Source organism: Manis pentadactyla, chromosome 11 (assembly GCF_030020395.1).
Source record: "Manis pentadactyla isolate mManPen7 chromosome 11, mManPen7.hap1, whole genome shotgun sequence".
In the NCBI taxonomy this organism is placed as follows: domain Eukaryota; kingdom Metazoa; phylum Chordata; class Mammalia; order Pholidota; family Manidae; genus Manis; species Manis pentadactyla.
This window is the reverse complement of record NC_080029.1, coordinates 28,872,786-28,896,969: the sequence shown is the minus strand read 5'-3', so window position 1 is coordinate 28,896,969 and position 24,184 is coordinate 28,872,786. Positions and strand designations below refer to the sequence as shown.

At 38.8% G+C, this 24,184-nt stretch overlaps 1 protein-coding gene across 2 annotated transcripts in view; it reads left to right on the top strand.

Annotated features, from left to right (window-relative positions):
* Nucleotides 1-24,184, top strand: part of RBM25 (RNA binding motif protein 25) — an 87,449-nt gene that overhangs the window by 21,722 nt on the left and 41,543 nt on the right. For both annotated transcript variants that reach the window (XM_036913283.2, XM_036913284.2), the window contains one exon: nucleotides 7,148-7,308. In XM_036913283.2, coding sequence (XP_036769178.1) covers nucleotides 7,148-7,308 — 161 coding nt within the window. The remainder of the gene's footprint in view (nucleotides 1-7,147; nucleotides 7,309-24,184) is intronic.

Below are 24,184 nucleotides of genomic sequence, written 5' to 3'. Positions count from 1 at the left end.
TGTGTTGACTCTCTTTTCTTCTTAATCAGTCTGGCTAGAGGCTTATCTATTTTGTTTATTTTCTCGAAGAACCAGCTCTTGGTTTCATTGATTTTTGCTGTTGTTTTATTCTTCTCAATTTTATTTATTTCTTCTCTGATCTTTATTATGTCCCTCCTTCTGCTGACCTTAGGCCTCATCTGTTCTTCTTTTTCCAATTTCGATAATTGTGACATTAGACCATTCATTTGGGATTGCTCTTCCTTTTTTAAATATGCTTGGATTGCTATATACTTTCCTCTTAAGACTGCTTTTGCTGTGTCCCACAGAAGTTGGGGCTTAGTGTTGTTGTTGTCATTTGTTTCCATATATTGCTGGATCTCCATTTTGATTTGGTCATTGATCCATTGATTATTTAGGAGCGTGTTGTTAAGCCTCCATGTGTTTGTGAGCCTCTTTGCTTTCTTTGTACAGTTTATTTCTAGTTTTATGCCTTTGTGGTCTGAAAAGTTGGTTGGTAGAATTTCAATCTTTTGGAATTTTCTGAGGCTCTTTTTGTGGCCTAGTATGTGGTCTATTCTGGAGAATGTTCCATGTGCACTTGAGAAGAATGTATATCCCGCTGCTTTTGGATGTAGAGTTCTATAGATGTCTATTAGGTCCATCTGCTCTACTGTGTTGTTCAGTGCTTCCGTGTCCTTACTTATTTTCTGCCCGGTGGATCTATCCTTTGGGGTGAGTGGTGTGTTGAAGTCTCCTAGAATGAATGCATTGCAGTCTATATCCCCCTTTAGTTCTGTTAGTATTTGTTTCACATATGCTGGTGCTCCTGTGTTGGGTGCATGTATATTTAGAATGGTTATATCCTCTTGTTGGACTGAGCCCTTTATCATTATGTAGTGTCCTTCTTTATCTCTTGTTACTTTCTTTGTTTTGAAGTCTATTTTGTCTGATATTAGTACTGCAACCCCTGCTTTCTTATCGCTGTTGTTTGCCTGAAATATGTTTTTCCTTCCCTTGACTTTTAGTCTGTCAATGTCTTTGGGTTTGAGGTGAGTTTCTTGTAAGCAGCATATAGATGGGTCTTGCTTTTTTATCCATTCTGTTACTCTGTGTCTTTTGATTGGTGCATTCAACCCATTAACATTTAGGGTGTCTATTGAAAGATATATAGTTATTGCCATTGCAGGCTTTAAATTCGTGGTTACCAAAGGTTCAAGGTTAGCCTCTTTAGTATCTTACTGCCTAACTTAGCTCGCTTATTGAGCTGTTATATACACTGTCTGGAGATTCTTTTCTTCTCTCCCTTCTTGTTCCTCCTCCTCGATTCTTCATATGTTGGGTGTTTTGTGCTGTGCTGTTTCTAGGAGTGCTCCCATCTAGAGCAGTCCCTGTAAGATGTTCTGTAGAGGTGGTTTGTGGAAAGCAAATTCCCTCAGCTTTTGTTTGTCTGGGAATTGTTTAATCCTACCGTCATATTTGAATGATAGTCGTGCTGGATACAGTATCCTTGGTTCAAGGCCCTTCTGTTTCATTGTATTAAATATATCATGCCATTCTCTTCTGGCCTGTAGGGTTTCTGTTGAGAAATCTGACGTTAGCCTGATGGGTTTCCCTTTATAGGTGACCTTTTTCTCTCTAGCTGCCTCGAACACTCTTTCCTTGTCCTTGATCTTTGCCATTTTAATTATTATGTGTCTTGGTGTTGTCCTTCTTGGATCCTTTCTGTTGGGGGTTCTGTGTATTTCCGTGGTCTGTTCGATTACTTCCTCCCCCAGTGTGGGGAAGTTTTCAGCAATTATTTCTTCTAAGATACTTTCCATCTCTTTTCCTCTCTCTTCTTCTTCTGGGACCCCTATAATACGGATATTGTTCCTTTTGGATTGGTCACACAGTTCTCTTAATATTGTTTCATTCCTGGAGATCCTTTTGTCTCTCTCTATGTCAGCTTCTATGCGTTCCTGTTCTCTGATTTCAATTCCATCAATGGCCTCTTGCATTCTATCCATTCTGCTTATAAACCCTTCCAGAGTTTGTTTCATTTCTGCGATCTCCTTTCTGGCATCTGTGATCTCCTTCCGGACTTCATCCCATTTCTCTTGCGTATTTCTCTGCATCTCTGTCAGCATGTTTATGATTCTTATTTTGAATTCTTTTTCAGGAAGACTGGTTAGGTCTGTCTCCTTCTCTGGTGTTGTCTCTGTGATCTTTGTCTGCCTGTAGTTTTGCCTTTTCATGGTGATAGGAATAGTCTGCAGAGCTGGGACGAGTGACGGCTGGAAGGACTTCCTTTCTTGTTGGTTTGTGGCCCTACTCCTGGGAGAACAGCGACCTCTAGTGGCTTGTGCTGCGCAGCTGTGCGCAGACAGGGTTTCTGCTTCCTGCCCGGCTGCTATGGAGTTAATCTCCGCTGTTGCTGTGGGCGTGGCCTGGCTCGGGCAGCTACTCCAAAATGGTGGAGTCGCGTTGGAGCAGGAGCGGCTGGGAGGCTATTTATCTCCGTAAGGGGGCTCCCTGCTCCCTGCAGCCCAGGGGTTAGGGTGCCCAGAGATCCCGCATTCCCTACCTATGGATTAAGTGACCCGCCCTGCCCCTTTAAGACTTCCAAAAAGCACCCGCCAAAACAAAACAACAACCACAAAAAAAAAAAAGAAAAAAAATTTTTTTAATTAAAAAAAAAAAAAAAGTTTTTAATTAAAAAAAAAAAAAGGTGCTCGTTCGTTTTTCTTTATTCTCCGGTGCCAGCCTCAGGCCTCTGCTCTCCGGTCTTTCTGCCCTGTTTCCCTAGTATTGGGGTCCCTATCCCTTTAAGACTTCCAGAAAGCGCTCGCCAAAACAAAACAGCAAAAAAGCAAAAAAAAAATGGTCGCGCGCTTTTCTATGTCCTCTGTTGCCCAGCCTCCAGTGCCTGCTCACTGTTCTTGCTGCCCTGTTTTCCTAGTATCCAGGGCCCTGCACTCTGGCCCGGATGGCTGGGGCTGGGTGTTCGGCAGTCCTGGGCTCCGTCTCCCTCCCGCTCTGCCTGCTCTTCTCCCGCCGGGAGCTGGGGGGAGGGGCGCTCGGCTCCCGCGGGGCCGGGGCTTGTATCTTACCCCCTTCGCGAGGCGCTGGGTTCTCTCAGGTGGGGATGTGGTCTGGATATTGTCCTGTGTCCTCTGGTCTTTATTCTAGGAAGGGTTGTCTTTGTTATATTTTCATAGATATATGTTGTTTTGGGAGGAGATTTCCGCTGCTCTACTTACGCCGCCATCTTCCGCCCCTCTCTTGGTTTTTTTTTTAAGTTATAATTGATATACAGTCTTAGGAAGGTTTCACACTAGCAACATTGTGGTCATTACATTCACCTGTATTATCAAGTCCCCCCACACACTCCATTGCAGTCACTGTCCATCAGCATATTAAGATGTTACAGAGTCACTGCTGGTCATCTCTGTGTTGACTGCCTAGAAACACCTGTTTGATGTACATTCTTTAAACTTTTTGTTAATATTAAAAAGGAAAAATTGATACCTATATCAAATTAGACAGTATGATGAACTCTCCTGTACTCATGACCTAGCTTTAACATTTTATCAACTGCTGACGAGTTGTCCTTAACCTTTTCCTAACCATTCCTCTTTATATTACTTTTAAACAATGCCAAGCACCACCATTTTGTCCATAAATAATTTGGTGTCTTTAAAAATAATGGATTTTTTAAAAACATACCCAAAATACTATGTATTATAGGAACTAAATATTTTTCTTAATACCATTAAGTCAATGTTCAGATACCTAACCTCCAGTCAATACCTAGTCAATGTTCCAATGTCCAGTGGTCTCAAATGTCATTTTTAAAAAATAGTTTGATTTAGGATCCACATAGTCTTCACATTGCAGTTGGTTGACATAATTTTTTTTTTTTAAAGTAAAATGACACATGTAAATCCAACCATATCAATAATAACATTAAAGAGATTGTCAGAAAGACAGAGATTGTCAGACTGGATGAATCACAGATCCAAATACATACTATCTACAGGAGATACACATTAGATCCAAAGGTACAAAAAAGTTCAAATTTAAAAGCATAGAAAAATTTATACCATGCAAACCATAATTATAAGAGATCTGGAGTGGCTATGGTAATATAAGACAACATAGACTTTTTTTTTAAGTTATTTCAGATAAAGAGGGACGTTTTTTGTTGATAAAAAGGCCAATATCAGGAAGATAAAACAATTATAAACAACAAGTAACATCCCCAAAATGCATGCAGCATAAACTGAAACAATTAAGAACAGTAATAATTAGAGACTTCACTATCCCATTTTCAGTAAAAGGTAAGTAGGAAATCAACAAAGATAAAAAGAAAAACTGGAACAGTACTATAAACCAACTCTAACAGGCATCATAGACACTCTCCCAACAACAGCAGAGTGAACCCACCTTCTCAGGTGTGCATGGAACATTCTCTAGGATAGATTACATCCGAGGCCACAAAACCAGCCTCAATAAATTTTTTGTTTTTTAGATAATTATTTTTTATTGAAGGGTAGTTGACACACAGTATTACATTAGTTTCAGGTGTACAACACAGTGATTCAACATTTATATACATGATAATTCTACGTACCAGCTATCACCATACCAAGTTGTTACAATATTTTGACTATATTCCTTATGCTATACATTACATCCCGGTTACTTATTTATCTTACAGTTGGAAGTGTGTACTTTTTTTTGTGTGTGTGAGGGCATCTCTCATATTTATTGATCAAATGGTTGTTAACAACAATCAAATTCTGTATAGGGGAGTCAATGCTCAATGCACAATCATTAATCCACTCCAAGCCTAATTTTTGTCAGTCTCCAATCTTCTGAAGCATAACGAACAAGTTCTTACATGGAGAACAAATTCTTACATAGTGAATAAGTTACATGGTGAACAGTACAAGGGCAGTCGTCACAGAAACTTTCGGTTTTGCTCATGCATTATGAACTGTAAACAATTCAAATACGAATATTCATTTGATTTTTATACTTGATTTATATGTGGATACCACATTTCTCTCTTTATTATTATTTTTAATAAAATGCTGAAGTGGTTGGTAGAAACTATGTTTCTAAAGGTAGAAAACATAGTTTAGTGTTGTGAGAGAGCAAATGTAGATGATCAGGTGTGTGCCTGTAGACTATGTGTTAATCCAAGCTAGACCAGGGCAATAAAACATCCACGTATGCAGAAGATTTCTCTCAGAACAGGGAGGGTGAGGTTCTAAGCGTCACCTCTTTTGATCCCCAATTTCTCACCTGATGACCCCCCTGCGACTGTGCCTGTCTTAGGTTGTTCCTCCCTTGAGGAATCTTACCCATCTGGCTAACCAGGGTTGACATATTTTTAAGTTTCTTTTAATATTTTAAGTTCTTTCTCTTTTCTCTTGCAATAATTTGAAGGAACTGGGTTATTTGCTCAGTAACATTTCTTTAATCTAGATCTGCTAACTGCACCTCCAATAGAATAATGTTCTATGTATCTCTCTCTTTATTTTACGTAAACTGGTTGACAGTTTTATCTTGAGACTCAATCAGATTTGAGTTTGTGTGTGTGGTTTTTGTTGATGCTTTTATTTGTAAGAGTCCCCTAGAGATGGTGGTACTCAATTGGGAAATGGTTCTTATTATTTTTTTATTGGTAGCAGCTGTTGATTGTCACTGCCTACATTGATTCATTCATTGGGGGGGGTTGTAAAATGTAATCATCTATTTTGAAGAATTCTGTCATTCCTTCCTAGAAGAAACAAATCTTCATTTATTTGTAGAATACATCTATAAGGATTGTCTATAAGGATAATCTTGCCCTTCCACCTACTGTTAAATTAGTTAGAGGTACAGTTTATTTAAGAAGACCAGGATAAATGCTTGGGTTCTTCCTTTCATTTTTTAAAAGAGTGAGCTTGTGTCCTCAGCATCCTCTAGCAGTGACTTTTGTTAAAAGAACCATTTTGAATTTAATGGATTGAAGCATATTCAGTTTGTTATTATATTTAGTATGGATTGTTATCATTAGTGAAATTTAAGTTGTCCTGAGTTGCCTGTGCAAGTTGGAACTCCAGTGGTTTTGGGATAAGCCTAACTACCTTTGATAGCTTCCTTGTTACCTGGTATATCGAGGTATTCCAAGCTCACCTAGTAGTTTTCATGCCCCAGACTTGGGATCAGCCATTTCTCTAACGGGCTCTCATTCCGCTTAGTGGGAAATTGCTTTCAAACTCACAGTCTGAGAATTAGGTATGCTTGTAACACTGGTTTGGTCTTTGCTTTTATATTTTCCCTTCAGACATTAATTCAAATTCAAGACTGAAATGTTTCGCTTAACCTTTTCTGTCATACATATTTCCTTTCTCAAATAGAATGCTGAGTTTCAAGGACACTTGGGATTATAGACTATTAAATAGTCATTGGCTTGCTTCATTTCATATACAACAGTTTCAGACTCTAATATCAACACTATCAACAACAATATGATTATTGAAATTTTTTATTGACAGGTCTTTTTGTCTTTTAGAGTATATCATGCTAAAAATGTATGGTCAAATTTACTGCTTTAAAATCACTCAGAATAATAATTCTTCATTTGTTTAGTTTTCTCAATTTTTAGATTATTTTTAAATTTAATTTTGTTTTAGTATCTGTGATTTAAAGACATGGTAATAATAGTAAGACTAGCTATAGAAATGAAGCAAATATTAGACTGGTAACTAGGATAAAAGATGAGTACTTTTGAAGTTTAACATCTCAGAATTGAAAAGGGCTTTATTTACGTTCAGGCAACCTTTTCTCACTTATTTGCAGCTGTTAGAAAATCTTGATGAAATGAATTCATGAAGTAATTAAAGAATCATAAAATTTGCTGATTTTGCTAATTAAATATTTTATCAGCGCTTTTAACAACTAGTGATGTGTCTGATTAGAATTTTTCTTCCTTTGTTTTGTTTTCTCCTTTTTATTGGTTGAGGGTTCTAAAAGTGAAATCCTTATCAAAGGTAATTGTAGGAAATATAAGAATGATGACATAAATCATCCTTGTGTTACAATACCTGGTCTCTTATAATTTAATTTTCCATAAATATATCTAATCTTTCACAATTGTATTGCTGTTTCACTAATTTTTTATATCAATTGCTAGCCTTTGGATTCTGTGAGTATAAGGAGCCTGAGTCTACCCTCCGTGCACTCAGGTTATTACATGATCTGCAGATTGGAGAGAAGAAGCTACTTGTTAAAGTTGATGCAAAGACAAAAGCACAACTGGATGAATGGAAAGCAAAGAAGAAAGCTTCTAATGGGGTATGTTTTCTTTACTGTTATCTTCTCTGGGCCAACTGTGTTCCTTCAGTGTAAAAACTTCCTATAAAGGAATCTACTGTGGGGTCATCATCATCATCATCATCGTATGTGTTTGTGACTAAAATGCAGGAGGATGTTTTTATAGTTTGTAGTTATTTTAAGTCTTTTATCTACCCCTAGTGGGTGGATGACTGTTAGTTTGCTTGTTCCAGGTGGGGATGAAGGTAGTAAGGGAGGCTGGACAAGGTTAATTTGGCAGAGAAAACGCTGGTACAGACTATTCCAAACAGAGCTAATTCATTAAGGCAGTTTTATAAGTAAGTACAAAATATATTTCAACCTGCACAATTCTTACAGTTGCTGTCTGTTTTGCAAGTACCAAGGTTCTAAAAATGAATGCAAATAAGTCATATTACTTTCTTCAGGTCAATGGCTATATTAAGTGAATCAAAAAGTAAAGGAAATTCTTACATATTGTGTTGTAGTGTATGCATTACTACTCCCTCTCAACAAAGCAAAAATTACCTAAAACCTGAGTATATATTTCCTAGTTCATTTGAACACCTAAAGCTGAGCAGATCCTAAATAGATTTCTTACTGCCTTCCTGTCTACAAAAAAAGACAGACTTTTTGCTGTCTTGAGGCTTTTGTTATCCAAAATAGAAATAGTGTTCTTGGTTCCATCCATTGCTCTTTACAAAAACATTGTATGTTCTTTGTAAAAAACTAAAAAAATAAAGCAACCTATAAAGAAATTAGGTACCATTCATAATCCCATCACCATTAGTAACCACTGTAGCCCTGACTTTTTTTTAATGAAGATGTTGAAATTTTGACTATTATTTTCATGGAAAGCTGTTGCTTCACTGTCTAAAAATAGCACCAGCAAACACAGTGTATTGCAAAATTAAGATAGTATTGTCCTTCATCTGGAAATGTAGTAAATCTTTTCTCCACTGCCAGGTATTCCCAGTGGAAAGATCATTAAGTATTTTGACCCAAATCTAGTGGTGGGATATAAGCAAGTTATATAAGGCTTAAGATAACAATATTATCCATGAATTACATCATTTTTACATCTAGTTTTTTACACAGCTAAATTTAGCAACTCTAAGTACTATAACTATCTCCCCCAGCCTAAAAATCGTAGGGTATTGTGGAAAAGATGCATATTACGTTAATCTGCGATCATAGAAAGTTAAGTGGCATTTTCTTCAGCATTGTTTCGAGTAGTTTCTTCCGTTGGTACTTCTAAAAGGTACTACCTATAATTTTCTGTCCACCACTAATTTAAGGCAATTCTGCTAGATTATTTTATGCTAGTTCATTTAGGGGGTTCCTTCACTCCTCAGAAGATTTTATGTATTTCTCATATGCCTCTTCACTCATTAGTTCATCTAGTTTTGAAGGATTACTCAGTGTCATCTTGATCAGCCCACTGTCTTTGTAACTTTTTTTGACTTCATAACTTTTAAGGTGTGTTGACAAGTCCTGGATTTTCTCCAGGAGCTTTATTTGTTTTTCAGTTCCTTTCATTGATAGAGGAGAACAGAGTTCACTAGCAGATTCATGCTTTCTAAATTGATCTTGTTCAGTGTTGTCCTAGCTGCAGGCAGACTACAGCAGACAACATCTTCCCAAGCTTCCTGTGCAAAGTTGCCTATTCCCACTGTGCTGACACCATTTTGTCGTGTTATTCATTCATGTTTATGAATTTGTTCACGGACAGCAGGGCAGGGCCTGTGCATGGGGTCTGGGATAGTGCACCCCAGCCCCCAGGGCTGTGGTGGTGGCAGCACAGCAGGCAAGGAGGCTGTTGGCAGGCTGTAACCTGAGGCCGCATGCTCTGCTCGCAGTAACATGTTGCCCTGTGCGTGGGAATGTGTGGTGCGGTGTTGTGCCTCTGGCACCCAGGCCTGCGGGGCTACTGTAGCCCGTTTTGTTTCATATTCTTGACTTTTTCTCTGGATGAAGGTAGTTAGGATCAGAATATGTGAATTTGTTTTTCTGACTATCAACTACTGTTTTTTTGAACAGTTGTTTTTCACTTGTACTTTTCCTTGGACTTTTAATAATAATTTAACAGATTTCTCACATTTAGTTCCTTCTCATCGGCTTATAAGAGTGCAGCCTTAATTTCTAAGACACAAGTATAATTATGTGAATCCCTGCTCATGCATCCTTAGTGGTTTGGAATTTCTTAGTCTAAAGCCCATATTAGTTTGCTCTTGTCTGCCATTCTAGCTTTTCCATCAGTCCCACTGCAGGTGTCAGTCATATATCCCTACAAACTTCTTTTGTGCTTCTCCAACATCTTGTGTCTTTTTTTGCCTATCCAAGTTTCCTGTTGTAATTCTTTTTTTTTTTTGAGAGGTGATCTCTCATATTTATTGATCAAATGGCTATTAACAACAACAAAACTCTGTATAGGGGACTCATTGCACAATCATTAATCAACCCCAAGCCTAATTCTCAACAGTCTCCAATCTTCTGAAGCACAGCGAACAAGTTCTTACATGGTGAATAAGTTCTTACATGGTGAACAGTGCAAGGACAATCATATCACAGAAACTTTCGGTTTTGATCATGCATCATGAACTATAAACAAGTCAGATATGATTATTCCTTTGATTTTTATACTTGATTTATATGTGGATACCACATTTCTCCCTTATTATTATTATTATTTTTTTTAATAAAATGCTGAAGTGGTAGGTAGGTGCAAGATAAAGGTAGAAAACATAGTTTAGTGCTGTAAGAGGGCAAACGTAGATGATCAGGTGTGTGCCTATAGACTAAGTATTAATCCAAGCTAGACAAAGGCAACAAAACATCCACGGATGCAGAAGATTTCTCTCAAAACGGGGGGTGAGGTTCTAAGCCTCACCTCTGTTGATCCCCAATTTCTCACCTTTTGGCCCCCCCCGCGACTGTGCCTGTCTTAGGTTGTTCTTCCCTTGAGGAATCTTACCCGTCTCTGGCTAACCAGTCGTCTTCCGGGGCCATACAGGGAAATGTAAAGTTGGTAAGGGGGAGAGAAGCAATATTGTATGAAAAGGTTAGCTTTTTACTTCTTTGCAGATTTATGCCCTGTGGCTTCTATGCCCAGCATTTGTCTTGAGGTATCTTTACCACTTGGAAGAATTATGATACTCGGTAAATTCGATATGATGCACGAATTCTATTTAAGGGTTGTAATTAGGAAGGAAGAAGAAAAGCTAAAGAGGTAGCAGATGGAAGAAAACATGGGAAGATTGATTATTTCTTTGACATATCTTCTTGTAGAGCACTTTAAGCATGTATAGGTTTTAAACTACTAATTAAATTGCGTGCACACATTAACATAATAAGAATACAGCTACATAATCAAAGCAGACCTACAATTACCAGCCATATCCAGTGAAACCAAGAAAACCAGTTAGGCACCCTAGGCATTTGTGAAAACTTATCAATGATATGATGGATATTGTCTAACTGAATATGAGTATTTTGAGAAAAATCAGACAAAACAACACATTCCTGGGAACTGTTCACATCCCATATGTTCTTTTAACAGTAGATAGTCTATAGTCGCAAGATTTTGGAGCGCTGCAACTTGCACTTCTCCTAATTCTTGGTTGAGTTCCGACAGTATAAATCCAGTCAAATTTGTTGTTTTACTGTATGCACAGGCCAGCTTAGATATCTCCTTCTTCATTCCAATGGCAAGTCCAGGAACCGGTGGGATAAATGCAGCTACAACTGCAACAGCACCAGGATCTTTGTTGAAGTTTTTTGATGATCATCTTCTGAAATGACTCTTCCAGAGAGTGCTGATGTTGGAAGTTCTTCTTCATATCGTACCTTAATTCGTTTTCTGGGTAGCCAAATTAGGCTTTGATCCTCTGTATAAATACAAACAAACCCTTTGCCCACACTTTGCTTTGCCCTTTTATACCATTGTGAAGAACTTATTGGAGATCACCACACAGGAACTGCCTTTTTTTTTTTTTTTTAAGAGAAAGGAATATTATCAGAAAAATGTACTTCCATAGCTGATCATCTGACACCCTTTAAATGATCAAAATTAAGGATATTTAAAGCATGCATTAATTGTTGATTTGCAGTTAGTTTTATCCTATCAGGGAGTAATCCCCCTTTTCTTTTCTCCTCCCCTCTCCTCACCTCTCTTCTCCTCTCCCCTCCCCTCCCCTCCCTTTCCCTCCCCTGCCCTCCCCTCCCCTCCTCCCCTTCCCCTCCCCTCCTCTCCCTTCTCTTTTCGTTGTCATTAATCTACAATTGCATGAAAATGTTATGTTTACTAGGCTCTCCTGTATACCAAGTCCCCCCCCACAAACACCATTACGGTCACTCCATCAGCATAGCAAAATGTTGTAGAATCACTACTTGTCTTCTCTGTGTTGCACAGCCCTCCCCTTTCTCCCACCCCCCACATTATGCATGCTAATCATAATGCCCCGTTTATTCTTTGCCCTCCTTATCCCTCACTACCCACCCATCCTCCCCAGTCCCTTTCCCTTTGGTAACTGTTAGTCCATTCTTGCGTTCTGTGATTCTGCTGCTGTTTTGTTCCTTCAGTTTTTCCTTTGTTCTTATACTCCACAGATGAGTGAAGTCATTTGGTATTTCTTTTTCTCCGCTTGGCTTATTTCACTGAGCATAATACCCTCTAGCTCCATCCATGTTGTTGCAAATGGTAGGATTTGTTTTGTTCTTATGGCTGAATAATATTCCATTGTGTATATGTACCACATATTCCTTCTCCATTCATCTACTGGTAGACACTTAGGTTGCTTCCATTTCTTGGCTATTGTAAATAGTGCTGTGATAAACATAGGGGTGCATCTGTCTTTTTTCAAACTGGGCTGCTGCATTCTTAGGGTAAATTCCTAGAAGTGGAATTCCTGGGTCAAATGGTAAGTCTATTTTGGGCATTTTGAGGAACCTCCATACTGATTTCCACAATTGTTGAACTAATTTACATTCCCACCAGCACTGTAGGAGGGTTCCCCTTTCTCCGCAACCTTGCCAAGATTTGTTGTTGTTTGTCTTTTGGATGGTAGCCATCCTTACTGGTGTGAGGTGATATCTCATTGTGGTTTCAATTTGCATTTCTCTGATGACAAGCGATGTGGAACATCTTTTCATGTGCCTGTTGGCCATCTGAATTTCTTCTTTGGAGAACTGTCTATTCAGCTCCTCTGCCCATTTTTTAATTGGATTATTTGCTTTTTGTTTGTTGAGATGCGTGAGCTCTTTATGTATTTTGGATGTCAACCCTTTATCGGATCTTTCATTTATGAATATATTCTCCCATACTGTAGGATACTGTTTTGTTCTATTCTTGGTGTCTGCTGTACAGAAGCTTTTCAGCTTGATATAGTCCCACTTGTTCATTTTTGCTTTTGTTTCCCTTGCCTGGGGAGATATGTTCAAGAAGAGGTCAGTCATGTTTATGTCTAAGAGATTTTTGCCTATGTTTTTTTCCAGGAGTTTTATGGTTTCATGACTTACGTTCAAGTCCTTGATCCATTTCGAATTTACTTTTGTGTATGGGGTTAGACAGTGATCCAGTTTAATTCTCTTACATGTAGCTGTCCAGTTTTGCCAGGACCATCTGTTGAAGAGGCTGTCATTTCCCCATTGTATATCCATGGCTCCTTTATTGAATATTAGTTGACCATATATGTTTGGGTTAATGTCTGGAGTCTCTATTCCGTTCCATTGGTCTGTGGCTCTGTTCTTGTGCCAGTACCAAATTGTCTTGATTACTGTGGCTTTGTAGTAGAGCTTGAAGTTGGGGAGCGAGATCCCCCCCACTTAATTCTTCCTTCTGAGGATTGCTTTCGCTATTCGGGGTCTTTGGTGTTTCCATAAGAATTGTTGAACTATTTGTTCCAGTTCATTGAAGAATGCTGTTGGTAATTTGATAGGGATTGCATAGAATTTGCCTATTGTTTTGGGCAGGAATGCCATTTTGACAATATTAATTCTTCCTAGCCAGGAGCATGGTATAATTTTCCATTTGTTGGTGACCTCTTTAATTTCTCTTAAGAGTGTCTTATAGTTTTCAGGGTATAGGTCTTTCACTTCCTTGGTTAGGTTTATTCCTAGGTATTTTATTCTTTCTGATGCAGTTGTGAATGGATTTATTTTCCTGATTTCTCTGTTTGTTCATCATTAGTGTATAGGAAAGCAACAGATTTCTGTGTATTTATTTTGTATCCTACAACTTTTAATTTAGATATTAGTTCTAGCAGTTTGGAGTGGAGTCTTTAGGGTTTTTTATGTACAATATCACATCATCTGCAAATAGTGACAGTTTGACTTCTTCTTTACCAATCTGGATTCCTTGTATTTCTTTGTTTTGTCTAATTGCTGTGGCTAAGACCTCCAGTACTGTGTTGAATAACAGTGGAGAGAGTGGGCATCCCTGTCTTGTTCCTGATCTTAGGTGAAAAGCTTTCAGCTTCTTGCTGTTAAGTATGATGTTGACTGTGGGTTCGTCAGATATGGCCTTTATTATGTTGAGGTACTTGCCCTCTTACCCATTTTGCTGAGAGTTTTTATCATGAATGGATGTTGAATTTTGTCGAATGCTTTTTCAGCATCTATGGAGATGATCATGTGTTTTTTGTCCTTCTTTTTGTTTATGTGGTGGATGATGTTGATGGATTTTCGAATGTTGTACCATCCTTGCATCCCTCGGATGAATCCTATTTGGTCATGGTGTATGATCCTTTTGATATATTTTTGAATTCGGTTTCCTAATATTTTATTGAGTGTTTTTGCATGTACATTCATCAGGGATATTGGTCTGTAATTTCCTTTTTTGGTGGTGTCTTTGCCTTGTTTTGGTATTAGGGTGATGTTGGCTTCATAGAATGAGTTTGGGAGTATTCCCTCCTCTTCTATTTTTTGGAAAACTTTAAGGAGAATGGGTATTATGTCTTCTCTGTATGTCTGATAATATTTTGTGGTAAATCCGTCTGCCCTGGGGGTTTTGTTCTTGGGTAGTTGTTTTATTACAGCTTCAATTTCTTTGGTGATAATTGGTTTATTTATATTTTGTGTTTCTTCCTTAGTCAGTCTTTAATAATTCTTTGAATTTCTGTGGAGTCTGTCATGATTGTTCCATTCTCGTTTCTGATTCTGTTCATGTGTGTTGATTCTCTATTTCTCTTAATAAGTTTGGCTAGAGGCTTATCTATTTTGTTTATTTTCACAAAGAACCAGCTCTTGGATTCATTGATTTTTTTTTCTATTGTTTTATTCTTCTCAATTTTTTAAATTTCTTCTCTGATCTTTATTATATCCCTCCTTCTGCTGACTTTAGGCCTCATTTGTTCTTGTTTTTCCAGTTTCGATAGTTGTGATGTTAGACTATTCATTTGGAATTGTTCTTCCTTCTTTAAGTATGCCTGAATTGCTATATATTTTACTCTTAAGACTGCTTTCGCTGCATCCCACAGAAGTTGGGGCTTTGTGTTGTTGTTGTCATTTGTTTCCATATATTTCTTGATCTATTTTAATTTGTTCGTTGATCCATTGATTATTTAGGAGCGTGTTGTTAAGCCTCCATGTGTTTGTAAGCCTTTTTCTTTCTTTGTACAATTTATTTCTAGTTTTATACCTTTGTGGTCTGAGAAGTTGGTTGGTAGAATTTCAATCTTCTTGAATTTACTGAGGCTCTTTTTGTGGCCTAGTGTGTGGTCTATTCTGGAGAATGTTCCATGTGTACTTGAGAAGAATGTGTATCCTGTTGCTTTTGGGTGTTGAGTTCTATAGATGTCTATTAGGTCCATCTGTTCTAGTGCGTTATTCAGTGCCTCTATGTCCTTACTTATTTTCTGTCTGGTGGATCTGTCCTTTGGAGTGAGTGATGTGTTGAATAGGTGCTTTGCATTCTATTTCCTCCTTTAATTCTGTTAGTATTTCTTTCACATATGTTGGTGCCTCCTTGGGTGCATATATTTATAATGGTTATGTCCTCTTGTTGGACTGACCCCTTTATGTAATGTCCTTCTTTATCTCTTGTTACTTTCTTTGTTTTGAAGTCTATTTTGTCTGATACTTGTACTGCAACACCTGCTCTTTTTCTCCCTGTGGTTTGCATGAAATATCTTTTTCCATCCCTTGACTTTTAGTCTGTGCATGTCTTTTGGTTTGAGGTGAGTCTCTTGTAAGCAGCATATAGATGGGTCTTGTTTTTTTATCCATTCTGTTACTCTGTGTCTTTTGATTGGTGCATTCAGTCCATTTACATTTAGGGTTATTATTGAAAGATACGTACTTACTGCCATTGCAGTCTTTAGATTCGTGATTACCAAAGGTTCAAGGTTAGCTTCTTTACTGTCTTAGTGTCTAACTTAACTTGCTTATTGAGCTATTATAAACACAGTCTGATGATTCTTTTTTTCTCTCCCTTTTTATTCCTCCTCCTCCATTCTTTATATGTTGGGTGTTTTATTCTGTGCTCTTTTGTGTTTCCTTTGACTGCTTTTGTGTGTAGTTGATTTTGTTTTTTGCCTTTAGTTAGTATTTGATCGGTCTTTGCTTTCTTTACTGTGATTTTATTTTCTCTGGTGACACCTATTTAGCCTTAGGAGTGCTTCCATCTAGGGCAGTCCCTCCAGTATACCCTTTAGAGGTGGTTTGTGGGAGGCAAATTCCCTCAGCTTTTGCTTGTCTGGGAATTGTTTAATCACTCCTTCATATTTAAATGATAATCGTGCTGGATACAGTATTCTTCGTTCAAGGCCCTTCTGTTTCATTGCATTAAATATATCATGCCATTCTCTTCTGGCCTATAAGGCTTCAGTTGAGAAGTCTGATGATAGCCTGATGGGTTTTCCTTCATAGGTGACCTCTTTTCTTCTCTCTAGCTGCCTTTAAAACTCTGTCCTTGTCCTTGTTCTTTGCCATTTTAATTGTTATGCGTCTTGGTCTTGTCCTCCTTGGGTCCTTTCTGTTGGCATTTCTGTGTGCTTCCGTGGTCTTATCGATTATTTCCATCCCCAGTTTGGGGGTGTTTTCAGCAATAATTTCTGGAAAGACACTTTCTATCCCTTTTTCTTCTCTTCTTCTTCTCGTACTCTTATAATGTGGATATTGTTCCTTTTGGATTGGTCACAGAGTTCTCTTAACATTGTTTCATTCCTGGAGATCCTTTTATCTCTCTCTGTGTCACCTTCTATGCGTTCCTGTTCTCTGGTTTCTCTTCCATCAATGGCCTCTCGCGTCTTATCCATTCTGCTTATAAATTCTTCCAAAGATAGTTTCACTTCTGTAATCTCCTTCCAGACATCATCCTTTAGCTGCTCTATATTTCTCTGCATGTCCTTCAGCATGTTTATGATTTTTATTTTGAATTCTTTTTCAGGAAGAGTGGTTAGGTCTATCTCCTTCTCAGGTGTTGTCTCTGTGATCTTTGTCTGCCTCAAATTCTGCCTTTTCATGGTGATAGTGATAGTTTGCGGAGCTGGCACGAGTGACGGCTGGGAGAATGTCCCTTCTTGTTGGTTTGTGGCCTTCCTCTCCTAGGAGAGCAGCGACCTCTAGTGGATTGTGCTGGTTAGCTGCGCACAGACAGGGCTTCTGATTCTTGCCTGGCCGCTGTGGAGTTTATCTCTGCTGTTGCTGTGGGCGTGACCCACCTCAGGCTTCTGCTCTGATATGGCGGAGCCGTCTCAGAGGGGAAACGTCCAGGAGTCTGTTTATCTCCATGAGGGGCCTCTGATCTGCCCTGCTATCCAAGGGGTTAGGGTGCCCGGAATTCCCTGTCCCTGTGCTAAGTGTCCCGGGACTCTTCCGTCCAGCAGTGGGGTCCCTGTCCCTTTAAGACTTCCAAAAAGCACTCGCTTTTCTTTTTCCCCAGGGAGCCGGCCGCGGGGACCCACTCACAGGTCTTACTGTCCTGTTTCCCTAGTTTCCAGCACCCCACACATACACTGTGTCTGCGCTCCAGTGCGGATGGCTAGGGCTGGGTGTTTAGCAGTCCTGGGCTTCCTCTCCCTTCCTGCTCCGACTCCTCTCCTCCCGCTGGGAGCTGGTGTGAGGGGCGCTTGGGTCCCGCCGGGTCGCAGCTTGTATCTTAACTGCCTTCGCGAGGCGCTGGGTTCTCGCAGGTGTGGATGTAGTCTGGCTGTTGTCCTGTGTCTTCTGGTCTCTCCTTTAGGAAGATTTGTCTTTGTTGTATTTTTAAAAATATATGTGGTTTTGGGAGGAGATTTCCGCTGCTCTACTCACGCTGCCATCTTGGCACCCTCCTGTTGTAATTCTATCCACATAGTTATAACTAAAATATTACTTAGTTCATAATAGCCTTCATCAGTCTTAACCTTCAGTTTCCTTCCAGCAGAATTAAAACCCTCTATTCCCATATAAAGCAAGTGTTTACTGCTGTTTTGTCAGGCTGTTTTGTGATGTATGTTTGTACCTCTGTATCTCTCATGGCCCCTTGCACCCAGTTTCATTCCCATGTCCTCCTCTCATTGTCTGATTACTGGATGGACAGGGCAGTAGGGCCACAGGCTCTTCCATCTTGTACCTCCACGGAACATAAGACACTGTCTTGCCCATAGCAAGAATGCAATGAACATTTATTAAAAAGTGGTTGTACTTATACAGCTTACTTGATAGTCTTACTTTCCTTACCTTAATGTTTTTCTTAAGTTGAGCTTTATAGGGAAACAATAAAATGTAGTTTCTCTGGAGTATGAATTATATCTCAGATCAGCAGTTTAGCATGTCACATTACTAAAACAGCTGTCTGAACAACAAATGTTGGCGAGGTTGTGGAGAAAAGGTAACCCTCCTACCCTGCTGGTGGGAATGGAAATTAGTTCAACCATTGTGGAAAGCAGTATGGAGGTTCCTCAAAACGCTCAAAATAGAAATACCATTTGACTCAGTAATTCCACTTCTAGGAATTTACCGTAAGAATGCAGCAGCCCAGTTTGAAAAAGACAGATGCACCTCTCTGTTTATGGAAGCACTATTTACAATAGCCAAGAAATGGAAGCAACCTAAGTGTCCACCAGTAGATGAATGGAGAAAGAAGATGTGGTACATGTGCACAATGGAATATTATTCAACCATAAGAACAAAACAAATCCTACCATTTGCAACAACATGGATGGAGCTAGAGGGTATTATGCTCAGTGAAATAAGCCAGGTGGAGAAAGACAAGTACCAAATGATTTCCCTCATATGTGGAGTATAAGAACAAAGATAAACTGAAGGAAGAAAACAGCAGCAGAATCACAGAACCCAAGAATGGACTTACAGTTACCAAAGGGAAAGGGACTAGGGAGGATGGGTGGGAAAGGAGGGATAAGGGCAGGGAAAAAGAAAGGGGGCCTTAGGGTCAGCATGTATAATGTGGGGGAGGGGCACAGGGAGGGCTGTGCAACACAAAGAAGAGAAGTAGTGATTCTACAACATCTTACTACGCTGATGTACAGTGACTCTCATGGGGTTTGTGGGGGGGTCTTGGTGATGCGGGTGATGTAGTAAACATAATGTTGCTCATGTAATTGTTGATTAATGATACCAACAAAAAATGGAGAGAAACTGGATAGATTGTCTTAAAGATAGCGTCATGAGAGGTGAGACAGAAAACTCTGAAAACTGCATATAATATGAAAATGTAGGAAATACAACTAATCCTGAAAGAGCAACATGAAAGAAGGCTGTGACACTGCCTACATCTGGGGAACAGAGTACACCTCAGAGAAAAGGGTAAAGTACCAAAGCCATGATCTGGTGGGTCCCGAGCCCTTCTCCCATCGCAGCTCACCCGCAGGAGGAAGACAAATGGAGCGGGTTTGGGGTGGAGGCTTTGCATTGCCGAACACCCAGCCCTGGAGATCTGCTGTGGAAGTACGAACCTACATTACATGGTGCTCTGGAGTTTAGTGGTGTTGGAAAGCTAAGATAGGTAGAATACTCAAAGAGACTGAGATACCAGCTGCTTGTGGAGACAGGTACCCACAACTGGCTGCTCTGGGAGAACAGACAGCCAGGCACTCTGAGAGACATCCTAACAGTGAGAAGGCTGCTAAAGGGGCAAGGATTGCACAGAGCTTGCTGCTCAGGAGAAAAGATAGGTGGACTAAACTGTCCCGGTGCTCTCTGCCCAGCAGATTGGGACCTATCAGAAGCTTCAGACGCTCTATCCCCCTAATTGACAACTCGACTGCAAGCTCCCCTTCACAGTATGCAGCGTGTTACTCCTTCCTCCCAGCTGACACCAGCTTGCAAACTGGCTGCCCCCACCATTGCATCGGGCCAGCCAGAGAACGACCCTGCCTATGGCATCTATAAGTGTACACCATACAAGCTCCACCCAACAGGCACAAGTGCTGCTCGCCTGTGACGCCTGCCACTGCTGCAGGGGCTGAGCTGCTCTAGAGAGTAGAGCTTCTGGGTACTAGTGGGTACCCCCTACAACTAGGACATGTCAAAGGAATGTGGTTCAAACCAAAATCTTGCAAACACCAGAGGGCCAAGTTAAACTGCACTCACAAGTCTTCCTGAAAGAGATTTCAAAATCAAAAACATAAACATGCTTATGGAGCTACAGAAAAATATTCAAGATCTAAGGAGGAATTCAAGAATGAGATAGAAACTTTGAAAAACACAGTATTTGAAATTAAGCATACAATGCAGGTATTTAAAAGTTGATTAGTTGAAGTAGAAGAGAGCGTAAATGAAATTGAAATTAGAGAAGAGGAGTACAAAGAAGCTGAGGCACACAGAAAAAAGATCTCTATGAATAAAAGAATATTGAGAGAACCCTGTGACCAATCCAAATGGAACAATATTTTCATTATAGGAGTCCCAGTGGAAGAAGAGGAGAGAAAAGGATAGAAAGTTTCTCTGGGGAGGTAATTGCTGAAAACGTCCCCAATTTGGGGAATTGGATAGTCTGTCAGGCCATGAAGGTGCATAGATCTCCCAACACAAGGGAACCAAGAAAGAGAACACCAAGACATTAAAAAATTAAAATGGCCAAGAGCAAGGATAAGGACAGAATATTAAAGCAGCCAGAAGGAAAAAAAAAATCACATACAAAGGAAAACGAATCACACTATCATAAGACTCCTCAACAAAAACCTTACGGGCCAGAAGAGAGTTGCATAATAAATTTAATGCACTGAAACAATAATACTCTGCCCAGCAAGATTATCATTTCAAATTGAAACAACTTCCAGATAAGCAAAAGTTGAGAGAATTCACCTCACACAAACTGTCTCTACAGTGTATTTTGAAGGGACTACTATAGATGGAAGTGTTCCTAAGGCTAAATAGCTTCACCAGAGAAAATAAAACTACAGTAAGGAAAGTAGAAAAATTAAGTGCTAAGAAAATGCAGTTAAATCCACTATCCCCAAAGTCAGTTAAGGGATACACAAAGAGTAGAGAATGATACCTAATATATAAAGAATGGAGGAGGATAAAGCAAAAGGAAGGAAAAAAAAAACCTTTAGTTGGTGTTTGTAAGAACGTACTAAGTGAGTTAAGTTAGACTTTTAGATAGTAAAGGAATTACCCTGGATTCTTTGGTAACCATGAATCTAAAGCCTGCCAATGATCATAAGAACATACCTATCGATAATCACCCAAATGTAAATGGTCTGAGTGCCTCAATAAAAAGACATAGAGTCAGTGAATGAATTAAAAAAAAAAAAAACAAGACCTGTCTGTATACTGCCTTCAGGAGACTCACTTCAAACCCAAAGACATACACAGACTAAAAGGGATTTAAAAGATACTTAATGCAAGTAATAGGGATAAAAAAGCTGCAGTTGCAGTACTTATACCAGAGAAAATAGATTTCAAAACAACGAAAGTAACAAGAGACGAAGGACATTTCATAATGATAAAGGGGTCAGTCCAACAAGAAGGTACAACCATTATAAATAAAAATGCACCCAACACAGGAAATCCTGCATATATGGAATAAATGGCAATAGAACTAAAGGGGAAATAGAATGCAATGCATTCATTTTAGACTTCAACACACCTGTCACTCCAAAGGACAGATCAACCAGGCAAAAAGTAAGTAAGGAGACAGAGGCACTGGACAACACATTAGAACGGATGGACCTAACAGAGATCTACAGAACACTCCACCAAAAGCAGCAGTATACACATTCTTCTCCAGTGTACATGGAAGACTTTCAAGGATTTATCATATTCTAGGCCACAAAAGGATCCTCAATAAATTTAAAGATTAAAATTGTACTAACCAGCTTCTCAGAACACAAGGTATGCAACTAAAAATAAATTATGCAAAGAAAAATGAAAAAGCCCACAAACACATGGAAGCTTAACAACATTGTCCTAAATAACCAATGAATCAATGACCAAATAAAAGCAGAGATCAACCAATATATGGAAACAAATGACAACAATAATTCAACACTGTAAAATCTCTGGGACACAGCAAAGGCTGTGCTAAGAAAAAAGTGTATCACAATACAGGCCTACCTTAGGAAAGAAGAACAATCCCATATGAACAGTGTAAACTCACAATTAAGGAAACTGTAAAAAGAACAAATGAGGCCCAAAGTCAGTAGAAGGAGGGACATAATAAAGATTAGAGGAGAAATAAATGAAATCGAGAAGAATAAAACAATAGAAAGCAACAATGAAAGCAGGAGCTAGTTCTTAAAGAAAATAAACAAAATAGATAAACCCCTAGCCAAACTTATCAAGAAGAAAAGAGTATACATGCACACACAAACTGATTCAGAAAAAGGAAAAGAAATACCACTAAGGACACCACAGAAATACAAAGAATTATTAGAGAATAATATCTAAAAGTATATGCTAACAAACTGGATAACCGAGAAGAAATGGACAACTTTCTAGAAAAACACAACCTTCCAAGGCTAACCCAGGAAGAAACAGAGAATCTGAAGACCAATTATCAGCAAGAAAATTGAATTGGTAATCAAAAAAACTACCTACGAACAAAATGCCTGCACCAGATAGACTCAATGCTGAATTTTATCAAACATTTAGTGAAGACCTATTACCCATCCTCCTAAAAGTTTTCCAAAAAGTGGGAGAGGAGGAAATAACTCCCAAACTCATTCTATAGATAATCACCCTAGATTATCAAACTCATTGTATAGATTATCACTCATAGAAAAATCACCTTAAATGTAAATGGAGCATCACTCTAATACCCAAAACCAGGCAAAGACAACACAAAAAAAGAAACTTACAGACCAATATCCATGATGATCATAGATACAAAAATACTCAGCAAAATGTTAGCAAACCAAATTCAAAAATACATCAAGAAAGATCACCCATCATGATCGAGCAGGATTTATTCCATGCTTTACAAAGATGTTACAGTATTTAAAAATCCATCAGCATCATCCACCACATCAACAAAGAGGACAAAATCCACATGATCATTTCCATAGATGCTGAAAAAGCATTCGACAAAATTCAACATCCGTTCATGATAAAAACACAATAAAATGGGTATAGAGGACAAGTACTTCAACATAATAAAGGCCGTATATGACAAACCCACAGCCAACATCATGCTTAGCAACAAGAAGCTGAAAGCTTTTCCTTTAAGATCGGGAACAAGACAAGGATGCCCACTCTCCCCACTTTTATTCAACATAGTACTGGTGGACCTAGACACAGCAATCAGAAAACACAAAGAAATAAAAGGCATCTATATTGGTAAGGAAAAAGGAAAATTGTCACTGTTTGCAGATGACATGATGTTATACATAGAAAACCCTAAAGAATCCACCCCAAAACTACTAAACCTAATAAAATTTTAAAAGTTGCACGATAAAAAATCAACACAGAAATCTCTTGCATTCCTATATACTAACAAACTAGCAGAAAGAGAAATCAGGAAAACAATTACATTCACAATTTCATCTAAAAGAATAAAATACCTAGGAATAAACCTAACCAAGGAAGTGAAAGACATACACTCAGAAAACTGTAAGACACTCATGAAAGAAATTAACGTGCTCATGGATAGGAAGAATTAATATTGTTGAAATGGACATCCTGCCTAAAACAATCTACAGGTTAAATGTAATCCCTGTCCAAACACCAACAGCATTCCTCAACAAAGTAGAGCAAGGAGTTCTAAAATTCATATGGAACCACAGAAGACCCCGAATAGCCAAAGTAATCCTGAGAAGGAAGAACACAGCTTCAAGGAATATGCCTCCAAACTTCAAACTCTCCTATAAAGCCAAAGCAATCAGAACAGTTTGGTACTGACACAAGAACAGACCCATAGATCAATGGAACATAATAGACAGTCCAGATATAAACCCATACATATATGGCCAATTCATATACAATAAAGGATCCATGGATATACAGTGGGGAAAAGACAGCCTTTTCAGCAACTGATGTTGGCAAAACTGGACAGCTACATGTAAGAGAATGAATCTGGATTACTCTCTACCTCCATACACAAAAGTAAACTCTATATAGATCAAATTCCTGAATGTAAGTCATGAAACCATAAATCTCTTAGAAGAAAACATAGGTGAAATCTCTTGAATATGAACATGAGCAACATTTTCCTCAACGAATCTCCTTGGGCAAGGGAAACAAAAGCAAAAATAAACAGATGGGACTACATTAAACTCAAAAGCTTTTGTACAGCAGAGGACACCATCAGTAGAACAAAAAGGCATCCTATAGTATGAGAGAATATATTCAGAAATGACACATCCAATAAGGTTTTAACATCCAAAATATATAAAGAACTCACACACCTCCACACCCAAAAAGCAAATAACCCAATTAAAAAATGGGTGGATGATTTGAACAGACACTTCTCCAAAGAAGAAATTCCAATGGCCAACAG